Source organism: Somniosus microcephalus, chromosome 23 (assembly GCF_052327205.1).
Source record: "Somniosus microcephalus isolate GS21.2 chromosome 23, FLI_Smic_1.0, whole genome shotgun sequence".
In the NCBI taxonomy this organism is placed as follows: Eukaryota; Metazoa; Chordata; class Chondrichthyes; order Squaliformes; family Somniosidae; genus Somniosus; species Somniosus microcephalus.
In genome coordinates, this window is record NC_141009.1 from 34,826,083 (window position 1) to 34,849,147 (window position 23,065).

A 23,065-nucleotide genomic window follows, 5' to 3' on the forward strand; every position below is an offset into this window, starting at 1 on the left:
TCAAAGTGTCAACGGATGCATCAAAAGATGGCTTAGGTGCGGTCTTGCTACAAGCAGAGGGTGAAGATTGGAAGCCTGTTGCCTATGCCTCCAAGTCTATGACTGATACTGAGTGTCGATACGCCCAGATTGAAAAGGAATGTCTAGGCTTGGTAGTTGGACTAGAAAAGTTCCATGGCTACATATATGGACTTCCCACCTTCACAGTTGAGACAGACCACTGCCCACTGGTTGCCATCATAAAAAAAAATCTGAATGAGATGTCTTCAAGGATTCAATGACTCATGATGAAGCTGCAAAGATATGACTTTGAACTGATCTACACACCAGGCAAACACATAGTGTTAGCAGATGCACTATCCCGAGCACCCACAATGAGTCATGTGAGCTCTACTGAGGAAGATGTGGATGTTCATGTGAGTATGGTCACTGCTGCGCTGCCCGTGTCAGACACAAATTCAAAGCAAATAGCAGAAGAAACAGTAAAAGATACAGTGTTACAAACAGTAATAGAGAACATTCATCATGGTTGGCCAAAAGGTTCCTGTCCAAAGTACTATCACATCAGGTCAGAGTTAAGTGTCGCAAGTGGACTATTACTAAAACAGAACAGAATAGTCATTCCACAGGCTCTACGTAAAGACATGCTCAAAAGGATTCATGAGGGACACCTCGGAATTGAAAAATGCAAAAGGAGAGCAAGAGACACTGTTTATTGGCCTGGCATAAATAAGGACATTGAGAACATGATAGGCAAATGTGAGACATGTCAGAAACACCAAAACAAACAAGCAAAGGAACCAATGATAGTAGCTGACTTACCAACAGCACCATGGCAAAAGGTTGGTATGGACCTCTTTCATTTGAATGGTAAAGACTATCTAATAGTGATTAACTACTATTCTAACTATCCCGAGATGGCGCTGCTCTCAAGCACATCAGCAAGCAGTGTCATAATGCATGTTAAATCCATCTTCGCCAGACATGGAATTCCATGGATTGGCGTTAGCGACAATGGTCCGTGCTTCAACTGTAAGGAGTGGCAACAGTTTGCAGCACATTATGACTTTCAACACATCACATCCAGTCCTTTGTATGCTCAGTCGAATGGTAAGACAGAGAAAGGTGTTCACGTTCTCAAACAGCTACTGAAGAAAGCGACAGAAAGCAAGTCTGATCCTTATCTCGCCCTGCTGAGCTACTGAGCCTCACCTTCAGACTCTGGTTCTTCACCTGCTGAACTCCTAATGGGTCGCAAGTTGTGCACCGCGCTACCCTGCTGTGCAAAAGAAAAGCAGAGTAAGGAACTGAGACAGAGACTTCAACTGTTAAAGCTGAAACAGAAATCACACTATGACAAGTCATCCAAAACTCTGAAACCATTGACAAGGGATGATGTTGTCAGGATTGAGGATCCAGATGCATGGAACAGGAAAGCTACAGTTCTTGAGGAAGTAGGACCAAGGTCATACACTGTTAGAACTGAGGAAGGACAGATTCTCAGGAGGAACCGCCGTTCCCTCCTGAAAACACAAGAAACTATCCAAGAGCAAATCGATGACAATGCCGCAACTGAATCTTGTCACTCACCACCAGAACAATCTAACACAAACACACATACAGGCTCTCATGAAAACACATCAGACTTATCTGTGCTGAGAAGATCCACACGTGAAGTAAAAAAGCCTGATAGACTTAATCTTTGAGTACAAAGAAAACTATAATAAAAGAATGAAAAGCTTAGAGTTCATAAAGTAAAGCTTTGAAAATGTGTTGACTGTTGTGAAGATGTTTATGTCATTATGATTGATTGACATTGATTTTGTTTAACCTCTAAGGAAGGGGGATGTAATGATCAGTAACATGTCATTCTAGAATGGTACACTAGGTGGAGCTGCATGTTTAGTGGGGCTACCCACAAGGCAGTAGTCAAGATGGATGCCTGTACACTAGTCCACATGGCTGAATAAATGACTTGCTCTAAGCTAGCTGTTCATAATGAAAATGTCTATTTATTTGCGATTAAGAGGGCAAATGGTATGTTGGCCTTCATATCAAGGGGGTTCGAGTATAGGAATAGGGATACCTTACTACAGCTGTACAAGGTGCTGGTGAGACCGCATCTGGAGTATTGTGTACAGTTTTGGTCGCCCCATCTGCGGAAGGATGTTCTTGCCATGGAAAGAGTGCAACGGCGATTCACCAGGCTGATACCTGGAATGGCGGGAATGGCCTACGAAGAGAGATTAAATAGTTTGGGCTTGTACTCACTGGAGTTTAGAAGATTGAGAGGGGATCTCATCGAAACATATAAAATTATGGCAGGCCTGGACAGGCTGAATTCAGAGAGAATGTTTCCAATGGCCGGGGAGCACAGAACCAGGGGCCACAGTCTAAAAATAGCGGGCAAATCATTTAAAACAGAGATGCGGAAGAATTTCTTCACTCAAAGAGTGGTGAGCCTGTGGAATTCCCTGCCACAGAGGGCTGTGAAGGCTAATTCAATAAATATTTTCAAGAGAGAATTGGATATATTTCTGAAGGCTAAGGGGATTAAGGGTTACGGAGAAAAGGCGGGGACGGGGTACTGAACTGGTAAGATCAGCTATGATCTCAGACGAAGATCAGCCATGATCTCATTGAATGGCGGAGCAGGCTCGAAGGGCTGAATGGCCTACTCCTGTTCCTATCTCTATGTTTCTATGTTTTCTATAACATCGTTGACTTCCGCATTTAACTGGCGCGCGTTCGGTTGTGTGCGAGAAACCTCCATGGGAGAGGCGGGTTGGAAATTAAATGATGTTAAGAGACAATTAGGAGCTGTTTTGACTGCAGATTTGAGAGTTAACTCTGAGTGCCCAGGTTTCCTGGGCTTTCTGGAACCCGCCAGTGAAAGCAAGGCGAGATGACAGCGCAAATTGAGGGGGCTGACCAAATGACAGGCAAACAATCCTATACAACCTCACACCTTCCTTGCCTAAGTGAAAGGCTTTTGCTCACAGGACTTGTACCGAGAGGGTGCTTTCACTACTTTGGAAGTGAGTTCTACTACTTTGGAGGTCATTTCTGCCACCTTGGATTTTTGGGAGTCGGATCTACACTTTCCATCTGTCAAGCATCAGTTCAGCACGGGTGCCGCTTATGAGGACCAAGATGAGCAGCAGCAGCAACAGCACCAGCAACAGGAGAAGCACCAACAGGAGCAGCAGCAGCCTTCTCCTCACCGCCCCACCGCCCCACAGGAGAAATTGGATGAGTACAGGGGTGAAGCTCACAGGAGACGATACCCGCAACGCAGGGTATATAGGCAGAGGATCAGCTTCCTGGACATGTCGGAACACCAGTGCCTCAGGAGTCTCAGGGCATTGTGTCAGGTAGTGGCAGATATTTGCATCCTCCTGGAAGAAGACCTCCTGCCAAGTAGGCCTGGTGGGCACACTTTGCCAGTGGCTGTCGAAGTGACCACCACCCTCAGTTTCTTCACCTCTGGCACCTTCATTACAACAGTGACTACACTTCAAAAAGTACTTAATTGGCTGTAAATGGCTTTGAGACATCCAGTGGTCGTGAAAGGTGCTAAATAAATGCAAGTCTTTCTTTTTTCCTTTCTTTTCCTGGCCTTGGATCTGCAGGAGATAACTGCAGAATCTCGCAATCTGCAGCCCACAAATGCCTCACTCAACTGACCGATGCCATGTCTGCCAGGGCCGGCAATTATGTACACTTTGCCAGTCAGAATGAGCGGGCGCTCTGCTTTGCGGCTCTGGCTAGCTTCCCACAGGTCCATGGAGTCATCGGTTGCCCACATGTGCCGATCGAGGAGCCCCCAGTTCACCCTGGAGTCTTCAGCCGCAGCAAGGGCTTCCCCTCCATCAATGTTCAGCTCGAACGCCACCACAAAAAGATCACCAGGCAGGCGTGTGCAAGACTCCAAGGCAGCCGCCATGATGCTTTTATCCTGCACCAATCCACCCTTCGGACCTCGAAGCAGAGTCAGCAGCTGGCTCCTCCGAGGCAAGGGCTACCCCCTGAAGACATGGCTGATGAAACCCATTAGGAGCCCAAAAAATGAGGCCCAGGAGAGATACAATCAAACTCACATGACCACAGGAACTGTCATCGAGCAAGCAATCGGAATGCTGAAGATGCGCTTTAGGTGCCTGGACATAGGAATGGGTGCACCTGCAAGGTAAGTACGTATGAGGAGTGATGTGCTAGAATCGGCTTGGGAAGAGAATCTCCCTGCGGGCCCTTACAGAACACAGCATCGGCTCTAGGGAGGCACCATTTAAGCGAGGTGCAGCCTTGCCATGGTGGGACTCCATGAATGCAGTTGCTTCCTCTGTTCGCCCACCTGGACAATCCTTCAACTTTCATCTTTGCACGGTCCCTTTAAATATTTCAGCTGAAGTAGACCCATGTGTGCTCACGCTAATTGGTCGGGAAACCCGGAAGTCAGATGCAAATGCAGTGGCTGGGTTAAAAAGCCACTGACAGACACACGGCAGCTACTTCCGGGTTTCCCATGCGCTACTGGAGTCCCCCGCTCTCAGTGCGTTGGCAGGTAAACAATCAGGCCCTAGTCAGAGCTGTGAGTTAAGAAGAAAGAATGGAGAAACTTGAGCTTTTCAGCTTGAAATCGAAGTATCTGCAAGGCAATCTTTTAGAGGTGTACAAGATGGTTAAAGAAAGAAAGACTTGTATTTATATAGCATCTTTCATGACCACTGGACGTCCCAAAGTGCTTTACAGCCAATGAAGTACTTTTTGAAGTATAGTCACTGTTGTAGTGTGGGGAACGCGGCAGCCAATTTGCACACAGCAAGCTCCCACAAACAGCAATGTGATAATGACCGGATCATCTGGTGTTTAGTGACGTTGATTGAGGGATAATTATTGGCCAGGACATTGGGGAAAACTCCCCTGCTCTTGTTCGAAGTAGTGCGATGGGATCTTTTACGTCCACCTGAGAGAGCAGAGCAGACAGGGCCTCGGTTTAACATCTCATCTGAAAGACGGCATCTCCGACAGTGCAGCACTCCTTCGGTACTGCACTGGAGTGTCAGCCTAGATTGTTGTGCTCAAGTCTCTGGAGTGGGACTTGAACCCACAACCTTCTCACTCACAGGCGAGAGTGCTACCCAATGAGCTCTGGCTGACACTCGTTAGGGGGGTAGAAAAAGCAAATCTGGAATATTACTTGAAAGTAAATTGCAAGAGTAGGACAAGGAGGCACAGATTCAATCTAGTAAATTGTAAACATAGGACTGATTTCAGGAAAATTCTTCTCCATATAAAAAATGATTAACACATGGAACAGACTTCCAAATAAAGTAGTGGTTGCTCTGTCATTTGGAAAGTTGGAATTATTCCCACTTCGCTCCAGATAATGCTGTAAGCCAATGTCCTAATGGGTAAGTGTAAGAAGTCACACAACACCAGGTTATAGTCCAACAGCTTTATTTGAAATCACAAGCTTTCGGAGCGCTGCTCCTTCTTCAGGTGAAGTGGAGAAATGCATAAAGACACAGCTTATATAGTCATCCGGCATCTCCACACCATGGCTACTATCGACACCACAAACTGCCGGCTCAAAGTGGAGAGGATCTCCAAGAAGATCGCGCATATCGACACAGACATCAAGTATCTGACTATATAAGCTGTGTCTTTATGCATTTCTCCACTTCACCTGAAGAAGGAGCAGCGCTCCGAAAGCTTGTGATTTCAAATAAAGCTGTTGGACTATAACCTGGTGTTGTGTGACTTCTTACATTTGTCCACCCCAGTCCAACTCCGGCATCTCCACACTAATGGGTAAGGTGGTCCGAACTGACAAGAAAGAGGAAGGTTCCCCTGTACTTGTTAGCTGTGTAGTTTTGGCTGGATCAACTCCAGCAGTACCCCTGTGCACACTTGGAGGCCCCTATGCCTTGGCTTTGCCAACTGCATCTCAATTCTCTGGAGTTCTGCAAATGTGGGGTGTATTCCTATGAGGACAGAGCGTGGAGTCCATATCAGGCAAACAAAGTTCAAGAGCTGTAGATTTCTCAATGTTTGAAGACTCTTAAACATGGTGGTGGGTTTCTGTATATGTCAGAAGACTGGCAGACCAAAACTACAACACTGGCATTCTCGTGCTCTTTCTCCTACTCTGTCTCTGAGTGGCATCACCAAAAAATAACGTGTGAGATTGTCGGAGTGCAGGATGCCCAGTCTCCCCACTTTCCACAGTTTGAACACATAAAATATTACTATGAGTCCCCTCCCATTCCAATAGACAGAGTTCTTAGACTTCTCAACTGATGTAAGTATTCCCCACAGTACGTCTTTAAGCAGATCTGTCAATATTTATTGCAAAGAAATGGTGCACTGTATTTCGTAATTATTGGTTTTGATGCTGTGGTCTACACATTTTTATGAGTCTAGCGTGTCTCTTTGTTCTAATGCAAATAAGAACTGCTCTCTGCTCATCTACCGGTGTAGGTGAGGAGCATCAGCAGACAGCATTAGGGACTTATTATACGGAAAAAATGATAAACTCGATGAGTTAGAAATAACATACTGAACAACTGATGAAATATTCATGGTTGCCATAGTGAAGATATTTTAGCTTTGAAAAAAATCAACACTTGGAATTTTCATTTTCATCTTGTTTTCACTGGAGTTTAACCTTGAAATTGCTAATGTGATTGTCCACATTGGAGTCTTTGTTAAAATGTAGTACTGAAGTCAGGTGGCACGGTGCAATGAAACATCAGAGAAACAGAAGGACGTAAATAGATAAGAGGCAAACCTGACACAATACTGACTGCCGCAATAGGATATAGGCAACACTTGGATATAAGCAAACTAGGTATAGTACTCACTGCTTCACCAGGATATAAGCAAATCTCACATGGTACTGACTGTCTTACTAGGATAAAAAATTAGGCCATTATTTCTGTCTGTCTTTTTTTTATAAAGAATGATTGTTTAGACAATTGGGCCTAGAAATTCACTATGGCCCCGCCAGCTGGCTAGCGCCCAAAAGTTAGCGCTGGGCGGGAAGCCTATAGCGATCGTCAGATATTCATTGTTAGCGCCCCAATTCGGAACCGGGCGCTATACCAGGGTGTGCCCGCCTCCGCTTGGGGCGCTGACACTGAATATCAGCGCTCTTGGCGCTGCTGCGCCAGCCGCTGCGGAGCGGCAGGCTGCGGTACTGCAGGCCTCCTCCTTCTCTTAAGGGGGAGCTGCCTGCAACGGGGAGATCGCCGCTGGATAGTGCCGGCAAATGAGCCCGGCACCACGGAGAAGTGCCGGGCTCACGGAAAGCAGCTGGCAATGCCGCGGGGGGGGGGGTGTGGAGGAGGCTGGGGAAGGAGGTGCGGGCAGGCGGCCGCCGAAAAAGCGGCCGGCTGCACCTTCTGCTTTAAAGCGCCCCACTAAGGCAGCAGGACGGCCCCGTTTTCTGGTCGCTGTTTGCGGCCGCTTCGGAGGAGGCGGCCGCAACTAAATATGGGGATCGGGCCGGTTTCGGGGCGGAACCGGGGCACTGCGCACACCGATGACGTCATCGGTGCCGGCGCAGCGCTAACGGCTACCGCCGCCAATACCGCTGCGTTGAATATCTGCGCAAACTCATTTCTGGCGCAAAATCACTCTTTAGGCGTTAACTGGGCGCAAAGCTGGCAGCGCCTTAATGAATTTCTAGGCCTTGGTGTTGCTAATATACTTAAGGGTGCATTAATAGGGTAAAATTTCCAATCAGCGAGGTAAATGTGTTCTTCCTACATTCCTGGGAGCACTACTTTTACACAGGCATTAACCTGTTTATTTTCAGCATTAGGTGTTCATACCTAAACTCTGCTGACTGGAATTTCTAAAAATAATTTCTTTTTTTGCATTTATATAGTGCCTTTCACGACCTCATTGTGGTGTATGTAACCTGTTCCACCTTAAGAGAACTTAAGCCTGGTCCACCTTAAGAAAGGTACTACTTTCTTTGGCTGCTGTATACGTAATACCGGTGGTGACCACACCGGTATATAAGCACAGTGTAATAATATTGTATTCAGTATAGTCTGACCTCCAACCAGTAAAGACCTGTTGAATTTACTCTTGTGGTCTGTGTAGTAATTCTCACTATAACACACAGACTTAACAGTGGCGACGAGTCCGATTCTTACCCTGCTGCAGTAATTTCCACGGCGACTTCGTCCACAGACAGGACGTCGAAGAGAGGTTTCCACCCTCATCACCTACGGGAAGACACGTCGAGCGGCAGGCATCGAGCAACCGGAGTGCAGAAGACATCCTGACCTCGAAGCCTCCATCAGCGACTGTCAGCTTCTTCTACTACCTCGTGGTGGGTAAGCCAGGCAGCGATGCGACAGAAAGTCAACCGCGTTGGCTGTACAGACGGGGCTGGGAAGACGGAGGAATAAGGGCGGTGAGGTTGATCGCGACCAGAGATAAGGGCCGGGCCGCTTTCGAGCGAGAGGCGCAGCGCGGGACATCGATCGCGACCGGAGATAAGGGCCGCATTTGGGCTAAAGGCGCAGCGTCTGGGGAAACTGAAGGCGCGAGAGCCACGGTGAAGCGGAGACAGCGTCGGGGGACAGGTGAAGACCGCCAAGCGCGGGAAAACCGCCATTTTGTGGGCGGAGGACGACGGCAAGAGCGGGAAGCCGCCATCTTAGATAACATTAAAAATACGATAAATTGCTACGATGCCTAAACATGGGAACATTAATGCCTTCGACAGTGATATAGAAGACTGGGCTGTGTATGTAGAATGCATACAAAACTATTGTAAGGCAAATAAAATTCCTGAGACAGATAAAGCACTAACATTACTAAACTTAATGGGTGCGAAGACATACGGGCAATTGAAACACCTGTTATCACCAGATGAACCGGTGGATAAGACGTTCGAACAGATTGTTACTGTCCTAAAAAATCATCTTAGCCCCACGCCGCTGATGCTAGCGGAACGATTTAAATTTTACGATAGAAGACAGCGGCAAAATGAAAGCAATGCTGAATATTTGATGGAATTACGTAAGCTAGCAAAATATTGTCAGTTTGGAACGGGACTGACAGAGGCACTTCGAGATAGATTTGTGTGTGGTTTATTTAAACAGGATACACAAAGGCAACTGCTCGAGGAGAATGAGCTGTCTCTCGAGGAGGCGGTCACTATGAGGCCGCAGCGAGAGGCACGGCAGTAATGCAGCTACGGCCACCGGAACTCGGTACAAACAAATTGGGTTTGAGTTCTGTCAAATGTTATCGTTGTGGAAAGACAACGCACGATCAGAACCAGTGTTGGTTTAAAAACCAAGGATGCAGAACGTGTGGCAGGTTTGGCCACATAGCTAAAGTATGCCGGTCAGGAAAGAAGACCAGCAATAAAAAGTCACCGCAAGGAAAATATGCAAAGGTACACAAGGTGACAAAGAACAGTTTGACTGAACAGAAGTCAGATTCAGACGCTAGCAGTAATGAACTGGATAGCTTAAGAATACACAACGTTTGTAAGGATACAGACCTCCAGACAATTTGGGTCACTCTTAAGATAGCAGGAGTCCAAGTAAAAATGGAATTGGACACTGGATCGGCATTGACGGTCATGAATAAGAAAGATTACAGAAGGTTATTCCAACATATTCCCTTACAGGATACGGAGATTATATTGAAAACGTACACGGGGCAAAGAGTGGTAGAAGTGGTCCACAAGGGCGAAGGAAGCCAAGTAATGGACTTATATGTGCTACCTGAAGGAGGTCCACCACGACTAGGATGGGAGTGGATTAGGAAAATGAATATGGACTGGCACTCCTTGAAAGCACTAACGGTAGATTCCGGGGAAACAGCTGTCAAACCTAAACGATTGTCCAGAATATTGGATGAGGCTAAAGAGGTGTTCCAGCCGGGACTGGGAACACTGAGAGGAATTACGGCAAACATCAAGATTGATGAACATGCACAACCAAAATTTTTTAAAGCCAGACCGGTACCCTATGCAATACGACCTGCGGTTGAAGCGGAGCTGGAAGCACTAGAACGTTCAGGGGTACTGTCTAAAGTAGATTGGAGTGAGTGGGCTACGCCCATTGTTCCCGTTATGAAACGTCCTGCGGACAATAAGCCAGGAGATCCAGGGAAGGTTCGCATCTGTGGAGATTTCAAGATCACCGTTAATCCGGTGCTTCACACGGTGCAGTATCCGCTTCCACGGATTGAGGATATTTTCGCTTCACTGTCTGGCGGGAAACACTTCACCAAGATAGACCTGGCGCAGGCGTACTTGCAGATGGAGGTTGAAGAAGAGTCACGTCAATACCTCACGATCAACACGCATCGAGGGTTGTACCGGTACAATAGGCTGGTTTTTGGTGTGGCATCGGCTCCAGCAATTTGGCAGAGGGCCATGGAGCAGGTATTACAGGGAATTCCAGGCACACAATGTTACCTGGACGACATTCTGATCACAGGTGATGGTGATGAACAGCATCTCGCTAACTTGGAACTGGTGCTCAACAGACTGAAAGAGTATGGACTTAGGGTAAATCGGCAGAAATGTGAGTTCTTCCAGAAGCGGATCTCGTACTGTGGTCATGTCATTGACCGGGAGGGGCTTCATAAGTCTCCTGACAAGATAGCGGCAGTTGTAAAGGCTCCCGCTCCGGAGAATGTCTCTCAGTTGAGGTCGTTTCTAGGATTAATTAACTACTACCATAAATTTCTGCCAAATCTATCCACGGTGCTGCATCCGTTGAATGCTCTTTTACAGAAAGGGGTACCATGGGACTGGGGCGAAAACTGTAAGAAGGCATTTCGCAAAAGCAAAGAATTGATCACCTCAGAGGAAGTGTTGGCTCACTTCAACCCGACACTGCCTATTCGGTTGGCTTGTGATGCTTCTCCATATGGTATTGGGGCAGTACTCTCACATAAATTGCCAAATGGCACGGAAAGGCCAGTCGCATTTGCATCCAGATCATTGACCTCCGCTGAGCGCAACTATGCGCAGATCGATAGGGAGGCCCTTAGCCTTGTATGGGGAGTGAAGAAGTTTAATCATTACCTACAGGGCCAAAAATTCACACTTCTGACGGACCATCAACCGTTGGTGTCCATTTTTAACCCTAAGAAGAGTGTTTCGGTGATGACAGCACAGCGTCTCCAGAGATGGTCTCTTTTCTTAGGGGCACATCAATATCAGATAGAATTCAAAGGTACGAAACAGCATGGCAATGCTGATGGCCTGTCGCGCCTGCCACTACCTGAAGATGAAGACACGACGGAAGTTGACCCTGTTGAGTTATTTCATTCGACCATTATCGAGTGTTTACCTGTCACCAACGCAAGTATTGAAAGAGAAACCAGGAACGACCCGACACTGTCCAGAGTCTACGAGGTGACAGTGAAAGGATGGCCAACACGGGGTGATCCTCTGTTACCGGCATTCTCGGCAAGGCGAGACCAGCTGTCCGTCTGCCATGGTACTTTGATGTCCGGGACAAGAGTGATTATTCCTCCCAAGTTAAGGGAAAGAGTTTTAAAAGAACTACATGAAGGTCATCTGGGGGGAGTTAAAATGAGAAGTCTTGCTAGGGCTTACGTATGGTGGCCGGGTATTGACCAACAGATTGAGGAGTTAACGAAAAGCTGCGCTGGGTGTCAAAAAGTGCAAAATGCACCTCCGATAGCACCGCTACACCCATGGGAATGGCCTTCAGCCCAATGGCAACGCGTACACATTGACTTTGCTGGTCCATTCATGGACTCCATGTTCCTAATCGCGGTGGACGCACATTCCAAATGGCCAGAAGTCATCAAGATGAATACCACTACTTCAGAAAAGACAATTTCGGTGTTAAGAACAATATTCGCAAGGAACGGATTGCCAGAACAGATCTGTTCGGACAACGGACCACAGTTTGTATCGGAAGAATTCCAACAATTCTTAAAGAAGAATGGAGTTAAACATTATACCTCTGCCCCATATCATCCGGCGACAAACGGGTTGGCTGAAAGATTTGTCCAGACATTCAAAAAGGCTATTAAGGCCATGAATGATGATCAGATTCCGCTGCAACACAAGGTCGATAAGTTCCTGATGTCATATAGAAACGCCGATCATGCTGTGACTAACCAAAGTCCTGCTATGATGTTTTATAACAGGAGGTTGCGGTCCAAGTTGGACTTGTTAAAACCAAATGTGCGGAGGGAAGTGGAAAACAAACAGTTTCGGCATATTAACAGCAAGACCACTCGAACTTTCGACGTAGGACAACCAGTGATGGCAAGGGGCTATGGAAACGACAAATGGCAGTCCGGAACAATCTGGGCCAGACAAGGACCTCTGATGTACACCGTAGATATTGGTCATAATGTGATAAAGCATCATGCGGATCAACTGGTAGAGTCGAGAGCAAGGGTCGAACCCATGGTTGTGACAGAGACAGCTGTGGAAGACGTTCATGAACCTGAAGCATCTACCTCGGCCGAGAATGTATTTGATGATGATGACACCCAATACATTGGCAACCAACTAGAGGAGGCACCTCAACAACAAGAATCAGAGACCACTGAAAGGCGTTATCCAAGCCGAATCAGAAAGCCTCCTGAGAGACTGAACCTTTGAACTGTTATACCTGAAGTTATATATGTATACATGTTATGTTTATTTGGGGATATGACTGTTAAGCTAAAAAGGGAGGATTGTGGTGTATGTAACCTGTTCCACCTTAAGAGAACTTAAGCCTGGTCCACCTTAAGAAAGGTACTACTTTCTTTGGCTGCTGTATACGTAATACCGGTGGTGACCACACCGGTATATAAGCACAGTGTAATAATATTGTATTCAGTATAGTCCGACCTCCAACCAGTAAAGACCTGTTGAATTTACTCTTGTGGTCTGTGTAGTAATTCTCACTATAACACACAGACTTAACACTCATGACATCCCAAAGCGCTTTACAGCCAATGACGTATTTTCAAATGTAGTCACTGTTGTAATGTAGGAAACACAGTATCCTGTAGCCAATTTATACACAGCAAGCTCCCACAAACAGCAAGGAAATAAATGATCAGATCATCTGTTTTACGTATAAATGTTCATCAGGACACCAGGAGAACTCCCCTGCTCTTTTCTGAAATAGTGCCGTGGGACCTTTAAGTCAGCCTGAGATGGAAGATAGGGCCTCGGTTCAACGTCTCATCCGAAAGGTGGCACTACCAACAGTGCAGCATTCCCTCAGTACTTTACTGGAATCTCAGCTTGGATTATGTGCTCAAGTCTCTGGAGTGGGGCTTGAACCCACAAGCTTCTGATTCAGAGGCGAGAGTGCTACCATTGAGCCACATCTTACATCCGAACAGTGAGAGTGACGATTAACATCAATAGATCTAAAGTACATTAAAGCCACCTAAGTGGGATGCGGCTAGGCAGGCGACCTGCTGTACGGGGACGACCTGCTGGGAATCGATTTCTTCATTAATTACTTAAGGACTGGGCTGCGAGTTTGGCAGGACAGTAAAGCTCCATCTGCTCAATTCAAGGTGAAACCCACTGTTGGCACAGTCAGCTGTGTATTTCAACTCTGCACACTGTGAGACTCAGCTGACTATTCCGTTTGTTAGTCTTGAAATCTACAGGCAATTGAGTCGGTTCTGAGACTCCGTTTGCCCGCGCACATATTTTTGTTCACCCTCCTAATATCTGCTTCTTTGGGTCAGCGTCCATCTTTTGGATTATGCCTCTGTGAAGACGTTTTCCTACATTGAAGGCACGATATAAAGTTGTTGTTGTAGGTGGGATGACCAATTAATTGTGATAAATTAGCCTAGAATTTCCTGGAACTTTTCAGCGCAAGAGTGGCATAAGAACGGCAGAGTACCATTTTTGTGAGGAAATTTAAGTGTAACTGATTTTTATGTCGGATTACATAGAATATTCAGCACCGAAACAGGCCATTTGGCCCAACCAGTCCATACTGGCGTTTATGCTCCACTCGAGCCTCCTCCTGTCTTTCCTCATCTAACTCTATCAGCCTAACGCCCTGTTCCCTTCTCCCTCATATGTTTATCTAGCCTCCCCTTAAATGCATCTATACTATTCCCCTCAACTACTCCCTGTGGTAGCGAGTTCCACATTCTCACCACTCTCTGGATAAAGAAGTTTCTTCTGAATTCCCTATTTGATTTCTTGGTGACTATCTTATATTGATGGCCTACAGTTTTGCTCTTCCCCACAAGTGGAAACATTCTCTCTGTACCCACTCTATTAAACCTTTCAATAATTTTAAAGACCTCTATTAGGTCACCCCTCAGCCTTCTCTTTTCAAGAGAAAAGAGACCCAGCCTGTTCATACTTTCCTGATAGGTATACCCTCGCATTTCTGGTATCATCCTTGTCAATCTTTTTTGCACCCTCTCCAGTGCCTCTATATCCTTTTTATAATATGGCGACCAGAATTGTATGCAGTATCCAAGTGTAGTTTAACCAAGGTTAGATACAGGTTTAGCATAACTTCACTATTTTTCAATTCAATCCCACTAGAAATAATCCCTCGTGCTTGATTTGTTTTTTTATGGCCTTGTTTACGCTGGTTTTACACTGAAGCATTGGTATGAGCGAATTTCTTCGATCGTTCACACTGCGAGTTTCCTGCATTGTGTCAGTGATATCTTGCCGTAGATTGACGCCCAAATGTTAGGTGCAGCCCAGCCCAAAGTCATCTGATAACATTGTAACTGAGATTTCTGGAATTTGATAGTAATTTTCTTTACGATTTAAACATTTTTTTCTTGCGACCTGCACTATACTTAGCCAAAGTGCTGTCAGTTTCAGTACAGCCAAATTTTTCCAAAACTCTGCCCCTCCAACCCCCACACGGTGGTCTGCACAACAATTTATTACGACTGCAATACTGTGTGTTTCCACCATGTTAGGACAGTAAGAATCTGATGTGTGTGGCAGGAGGGAAGTAATCAATCATTTCTCTGCCTGTACAGGCACAAATCGACTATGTAGCTCTTATTCTCTTTCCTCCCCTGCTATGGAACAAAATGAAATGAAAAATCAAATGTCCATCCCATTATGATTTGCAATGCAGCGTTTTGCAGGGGCACTGCTAATGAGCATTTGGCAGACTAATCACCAAAAATGAACACGACTTTGTGTGCTAACAGCACTTGAAGAGAAATGTCATTCGGAATGGTATTACCACCTAGAGGCCCTAGTACAGAAAAAAAACCTAATACACACTTAAAAAGACATGGGCTAATTAAGGACAGGCAGCACAAATTTCTAAAAGGCAATTCATGTCTGACAAATTTAATAAGGGGCACTTGTGAGGAAATCAAAGTGTATTTCAAGGATATTATGTATGTGGATTTTCAAAAAGTATTTGATAAAGTGCTGCAAAGGCGGCTTGCTCATGAAATTTGCTGATGAAATTAAGGCATATGGTATTAAGAGGAATGTGGGAGCAATGATAGAAAGTTTCTTAAAGGATAGAAAACCGAGAGTAGTGGTTAATGGATGCGTTTTGAGCTGGAGGTCCTTATTGGAGGCCCGAGGTCATTATTGACACCAATGTTCCCCCAATTTTTTGAGGGTGCGCGTCCCTTTAAGGGGCTGCCCGGCCCATTCACAGTTTTGCGCATGCACGATATTTAACATTGGAAAAGCCGGTCCCGGGCTACACTGGACCAACAGAGAGCTTAGAGGGAACGTTGGTTGATACCATTGCTTTTTTCAATATATATAAATAATCTGTAAATCTTTGAGGGCACAATATCATCATTTGCCGATGACAGAAAAAGAGGGAGCAGGGTTAAGAGGGAGCAGGGTTAAGAGGGAGCAGGGTTAAGAGGGAGCAGGGTTAAGAAGGAGCAGGGTTAAGAGGGAGCAGGGTTACGAGGGAGCAGGGTTACGAGGGTGCAGGGTTACGAGGGTTACGAGGGAGCAGGGTTACGAGGGAGCAGGGTTACGAGGGAGCAGGGTTACGAGGGAGCAGGGTTACGAGGGTGCAGGGTTACGAGGGAGCAGGGTTACGAGGGTGCAGGGTTACGAGGGTTACGAGGGAGCAGGGTTACGAGGGAGCAGGGTTACGAGGGTGCAGGGTTACGAGGGTTACGAGGGAGCAGGGTTACGAGGGAGCAGGGTTACGAGGGAGCAGGGTTACGAGGGAGCAGGGTTACGAGGGAGCAGGGTTACGAGGGTGCAGGGTTACGAGGGAGCAGGGTTACGAGGGTGCAGGGTTACGAGGGTTACGAGGGAGCAGGGTTACGAGGGAGCAGGGTTACGAGGAAGCAGGGTTACGAGGAAGCAGGGTTAACCGTGAAGAAGACTTCAGGGGGGTATAAATAGGTTAGTAGTTTGGGCATAAAAACTGAAAATGCTGGAAATAATCAGGTCAGGCAGCATCTGTGGAGAGAGAAACAGAGTTAACGTTTCAGGTCGATGACCTTTCATCAGAACTGGAAAAAGTTCGAGATTTAAAAGCTTGTAAGCAAGTACAGAGGCAGGGAAAGGGGGGAGGGGAGGAAAGAACAAAAGGGAAGGTCTGTGATAGGGAGGAAGGCAGGAGAGATTAAATGACAAAAGGGATGATGGCGCAAGGCACAATGGGGTGGTAATGGGGACAAGAAAAGAAACAAAAGATGGGCCGAGAGCAGCTGTAAATGGCAGCAGCAGAATCATTACCAGCCCCTGCTGTCCAATAAAAAGAGAGCAGAGGTTATGACCTGAAATTGTTGAACTTGGTGTCAGGTCCGGGAGGCTATTCTTTCCTCTCCTCTCCCCTCTTTCTCTGCCTCTGTACTTGCTTAAAAACATTTACATCTCTAACTTTTTCCAGTTTTGATGTAAGGTCATCGACCTGAAACGTTGCCCGTGATATTTAATAAGGCGGGATTTCCAAGTGGGCAAGGGGAGAAGGAGGTCCAGGTTTCCCGAGTGCTGTGGAGCTTTAACTTCACAGCGTGCGTGTTTTTTTTAACAGGTTCCCTGCCCTCAAGCCAGCCTGATTGACAGGCTCGGCTCCCTATCGGGCGGGGAACGCTCCAGAAGAGGCCGCAGCCTAGGTTTCCTGCTCCTCAGGGTAGAGAAGGTGAGGGAGGGGGGTGGATACAGTGCAGTTTGGAGGATCGAAGGGTGATTGCAGGGGTTTGGGGAGAGATTGGGGCATAAAGTGGGGGTGGGGGGGGTGGTCAGTGATTGCGGGCGGGTCGGTGATCGCAGGATGTCGGTGATCGCGGGGGATCGGTGATTGCCGGGGAGGGGGGCATCAGTGATTGTGGGGGCGAGTTTGATCGCAGGGGAGGTCCGATTGTGTGGAGTGGGAGACAGTTTTACTTTGGGGGGCCAGGGAGGAAGCACTCCTGCTCCTCCTGGCCCACAAGAAGTGCTGGAAAAGCACTTACCTCGTCCATGCAACAGCCCTCGTCTCCCTTTAGCTACCGGGTCTCCCGAGGCCTGGGAAACCCGGCCGGCCAGCATTAAAGCTGGAAGAGAGATAAAATCTGAGGCACGCAGCCTTATTAAAATATTTAAATGAGCAACCCACCTCCTGCGAGCGGGTTGGTCACCTGCCCGAGTCCCGCCTCTGTTAAAACTGGAATTTGGGCAGGTTCAAGGCAGGTTGGATTCAGGCTTGAGATTTTTTTTTAATTTTAACATTCCACCCGACCCAAACTCACCTGTTTTTTGGGGGTAAAAATGACGCCCGTTAACTCTGTTTCTCTCTCTGCTGCCGACCTGCTGAGCGTTTCCAGCATTTTGTGTTTTTATTTCAAATTTCCAGCATCCGCAGTATTTTGCTATTGGTTCAGTAGTTTGGGCAGATAGATGTCAGATGACCCGATGTCGCTCATTTTACGCTATCGCCCAAAGTCAAGATGATCCCCTTTCATTCTAGTGTTTGGAAGTTAAATCAAAGGGGAGAAAAAAAAATACTTACTAGTGCTATTATTTTGCAGCTAACACCAGGCATTTATTTCAAGTTGTGATGGTCTGAACGCTGGCTTTGAAGAATTAAATCTAACCGACAAAATTCCAGTTAGCTTCAGCAGAATGTAATCATCCTATAGCCAACAGTGAGCACAAATACGGAACCTGAATTCTAAATGCTTCCCTTTCTTATTTAATGATTGCAATGATGATTTTTTTTTCACTGCGAATTGCTTTTTTCGGGGTGGGGGGGGTCGCAGGTGCAAGAGAGGGAAGAGAATAAAGGATACCTGTTCACATAGAAATAAATCTGTTGGAAGTTTCAGTTTAAACTGTAGTCTTTTTATATAATGTACGCCTACTTCAAAAAAGAAAAGTGATTACACAGCCTAATTGCGTAATTGCCCTAAACATTTCCAATCTAGATTAAGATTAATTTACTGTGCAGCCGTTGATCTGGATCTTGCGATGCACGTGGAGCTCAAGCTGTGAAGTAGAAGTATGCTGAGATGTGAAATACTGGCTCCTTTATTATGCAACATGCCAGTTACATTTCACACGTTCAGCCGTCACAAAATTACCGTCCGCACATGCTTAATGATTTTTACAGCGCGTGCTAATAAATTACCAGGTAAATGTATGAATAATGTGCCAGAAATGTGCTATAGTCTGATCGTTAATTTTAAGTATCGTTTACTTATTTTAAAATATGTATGTTCAGCCTGGCAATTGGAAGGGGCGAATGAGCCGTAGATCACCAGATGATTTGGAGAAAAGCCTTTGCTTTTTGAAGTGTGCGTACTTAAATTGAGTTCTTTCACACGTATGGAATTGTCATTATCAAAGTGCTAGCCGTTAGCCAGTAAATTTGTATGAGTGCATAAAATAAGCTGTGCGTGTATTAAGGGGAACATTAAGGTGAATGATGGTGCTATTACAATCAATTGAGTATCCTGGTACTCAAGGGCAGGGATGCTGAATTTGAGCAGGTTGTGGTGCGTCTCTTCACATCTCACCAAGGATTCAGACAAAAAAAAACGTATTTCACAACATGGCACTCCCGTTGCCCACCAGCATGTTTTCTCCAGGTATAGCGGTGTTAATGATAACTGAAATGCCTTTGGTTCCATGCCTCTCCTTTTCATTGCTATTTCTGTTTGGCGATTGTGCAGGTAAACCTTGTTCTTGAAGATGGGAAGTCATTGGGCCTGATGATCAGAGGTGGTGCTGAGTACGCGTTGGGAATCTACATCACGGGTGTGGATCAGGGATCTGCAGCAGAAATTACAGGCCTGAAGGTACTATTATTTTATGTGCCAATTTTTTCCAAAGAGGGAATGTCCATGTATGTTGCTTTGTACAGATCCCATTGGATGTTTCAAATCAAATGCCATTAACCCTTTGCCCACAAACAAAATTATCTTTGCAATTTTTATTTGGACAGTGTGTTGGAGGGCGTTGCTATGGATGTTAGTTCATGGGTTCATGCCTACAATTTCCCACATTATGGTCATTTAAAAAAAATTACTCCTGGGAATTATGTGATGCTGGCAAGGCTGCATTTATTGGCAATTCCTGGTTGCCCTGAGAAGGTGGTTTTGGGCCTCCTTCTTTAGCAATTATTCAAGTGATTTGTTGGATCACTTCAGAGGTTATTAAGAGTCAACCATGTCATGTGGGATGACCCTCATATAGGCCAGACTAGGTAAGGCTGAAAAGCTTCATTTCCTGAAGGACATCAGTGAACCAGCTGGGTTTTACAACAACCCAGAAACATTCATGGCTGCTTTTTCTGCTGCCAGTCCACAAATGACCAGATTTATTGATTCAATTTTACAACTTGCCATTGTGGGATTTGTACTCCCAATCTTTGGGTTACTAGTCTAGTATCATAACCACTGCACTGTTGTATCCTATTAACAGTCAGGCACAGTGGGGAGTTGACACTGAGAGGGAGGAAAATCTGAAGGCAATCCACCATGGAATGCACTCATGCACCTCTGAGCGGTTGATTATAGAGCAGTATTGGAAGATGCCAAGAAGCACATAGAATTATAGAATCATACAGCACAGAAGGAGGCCAATCGGTCCGTCGTGCCTGTGCCGGCTCTTTGAAAGAGCTGTCCAATTAGTCCTACTCCCCAGCTTTTTCCACATAGCCCTGCAAACTAGTCCTTTTCAAGTACATGTCCAATTACCTTTTGTAAATTTACTATGGAATCTGATTCCACCGCACTTCCAGGCAGGGTGCTCCAGGTCTTAACAACCTTCGGTGTGAAGAAATTTCTCCTCTAGTTATTTTGCCACCTGCTGTGCTCACTCCTAAGTTAATATACATGGGACAGAGACCTAAAAGAAATAAAAGATAATTTACAAAACAAAAAGTCAAATGGTTGTTCTGATGTAGTTCTTAAAGCCAGATGTATCTGTTATGAAATTAAATTAACAAAACTGGATTGAACAAAAGGATTTTGTTCAAATATCTTTGAGGAAGCACCACCATGGAAAGTGATTGCCTGGGATTTTCTGCATCTGAGCTGCTCAGCCCTTGACTTTTTACCCATTCATTTTAATGGGTGGAAATTCTTGACTGTTGTGCCTTATACCATTGTCAATTTAATACTGGACACGAGTTACAGAGCATAGACTGGGATTACGGTTTCAGTGACCCTGGGTCTAAACATTTGTCTCCCAACGTGTCTGACTTTAAACTAGTGTTTGAGGAGCTCATTAAAGATTCGCCTCTCGAAAAATAGGACTGGTTTAAAATGACCTAGCTTAAGTTTTCATTTATTAAAGCTATCACTTGAACTTTAAATGGAGGAAGTCATGCTAAATAAGAACATAAGAACATAAGAAATAGGAGCAGGAGTAGGCCAATCGGCCCTTCGAGCCTGCTCCGCCATTCAATAAGATCATGGCTGATCTGATCCTAACCGCCAATCCACTATCACAGAACCATCTCCTGAATCTAACAGAATTAGACACACGAAATAGGAGCAGGATCAGGCTACACGGCCCCTGGGCCCGCTCCGCTACCCACAGGGCCATGACCAATCCGAACCTGGACTCATGTCCAAATTCCTGCCCGCTCCCCGTAACCCTTAATTCCCTTTACTTCTAGGAAACTGTCTATTTCTGTTTTAAATTTATGTAATGATGTAACTTCTACAGCTTTTTGGGGTAGCATATTCCATGGACCTACCACCCTCTGAGTGAAGTAGTTTCTCCTCATCTCAGTTTTGAAAGAGCAGCCCCTTATTCTAAGACTATGCCCCCTAGTTCTAGTTTCACTCATCATCGGGAACATCCTCCCCACATCCACCCGATCCAACCTCTTCAAAATCTTATATGTTTCAATAAGATCGCCTTTCATTCTTCTGAACTCCAATGAGTAGAGTCCCAATCTACTCAACCTCTCCTCATATGTCCATCCCCTCATCCCCGGGATTAACCGAGTGAACCTTCTTTGTACTGACTCGAGAGCAAGTATGTCCTTTCTTAAGTATGGACACCAAAACTGTACGCAGTATTCCAGGTGCGGTCTCACCAATACCTTGTACAACTGAAGCAATACCTCCCTATTTTTATATTCTATCCCCCTAGCAATGAAAGCCAACATTCCATTGGCCTTCTTAATCACTTGCTGCACCTGCATACTAACCTTTTGAGTTTCGTGCACCAGGACCCCCAGATCCCTTTGTACTTCAGTACTTTCCAGTTTCTTGCCATTAAGATAATAACTTGCTCTACGATTTTTCCTGCCAAAGTGCATAACCTCACACTTTCCAGTATTGTATTCCATCTGCCAAATCTCTGCCCACTTACTTAGCCTGTCTATGTCCCCTTGCAGGTTTTTTATGTCCTCCTCACTCACTACTTTCCCTCCCATCTTAGTATCATCTGCAAACTTTGATATGTTACACTCGGTCCCCTCCTCCAAATCGTTAATATAGATTGTAAAGAGTTGGGGACCCAGCACTGACCCCTGCGGAACACCACTAGTTACTGACTGCCAGTCTGAGAATGAACCATTTATCCCAACTCTCTGCCTTCTGTTAGATAGCCAATCCTCTATCCTTGCCAGAATATTACCCCCAATCCCGTGATTTTTTATCTTAAGCAATAATCTTTTGTGTGGCACCTTGTCAAATGCCTTTTGGAAGTCTCAATACACTACGTCCACTGGTTCCCCTTTATCCACCCTATATGTTACTTCCTCAAAGAACTCCAGCAAATTTGTCAAACATGACTTCCCCTTCATAAAACCATGCTGACTTTGTCCTATTAAATTATGATTATCCAAATGTCCTGTTACTGTCTCCTTAATAATGGACTCCAAAATTTTACCGACCACAGATGTTAGGCTAACCGGTCTATAGTTTCCAGCCTTCAGTCTACTGCCCTTTTTAAATAAGGGTGTTACATTAGCAGTTTTCCAGTCTGCCGGGACCTTTGCCGAGTCCAGGGAGTTTTGGAAAATTATTACCAATGCATCCACAATCCCTACCGCCACTTCCCTCAAGACCCTAGGATGTAAGCCATCAGGTCCAGGTGATTTATTCGCCTTGAGTCCCATTATTTTACTGAGTACCACTTCCTTAGTGATTTTGATCGTGTTTAGCTCCTCCCCCCCTTTAGCCCCCTGTTTGTCCAGTGTTGGGATATTCTTAGTGTCTTCTACTGTAAAGACTAATATAAAATATTCATTCAGTGTTTTTGCCATCTCCATATTTCCCACCATTAATTTCCCGGTCTCATCCTCTAAGGGACCAACATTTACTTTAGCAACCCTTTTTCTTTTTATATAACTATAAAAACTCTTACTATCTGTTTTTATATTTTTTGCTAATTTACTTTCATAATCTATCTTCCCTTTCTTAATCAATCTTTTTGTTATTTTTAGCTGTCTTTTAAAGTTTTCCCAATCCTCTATCCTCCCACTAGATTTGGCTACCTTATATGCCCTTGTTTTTAGTCGAATACTATCCTTAATTTCTTTACTTAGCCACAGATGGCTGTCTTTTCTTTTACACCCTTTTCTTCTCAGTGGAATATATATTTTTTGGAAATTGTAAAATAACTCCTTAAATGTACACCACTGATCATGTATCGTCT

The 23,065-nt window shown here is 45.4% G+C and overlaps 1 protein-coding gene across 4 annotated transcripts in view; it reads left to right on the forward strand.

The window, feature by feature from the left end:
* The window catches only part of whrna (whirlin a), a 260,942-nt gene that overhangs the window by 110,032 nt on the left and 127,845 nt on the right, over positions 1 to 23,065 (forward strand). For all 4 annotated transcript variants that reach the window (XM_085965766.1, XM_085965768.1, XM_085965767.1 and 1 more), the window contains one exon: positions 19,120 to 19,245. In XM_085965766.1, the coding sequence (XP_085821892.1) occupies positions 19,120 to 19,245 (126 nt within the window). The remainder of the gene's footprint in view (positions 1 to 19,119; positions 19,246 to 23,065) is intronic.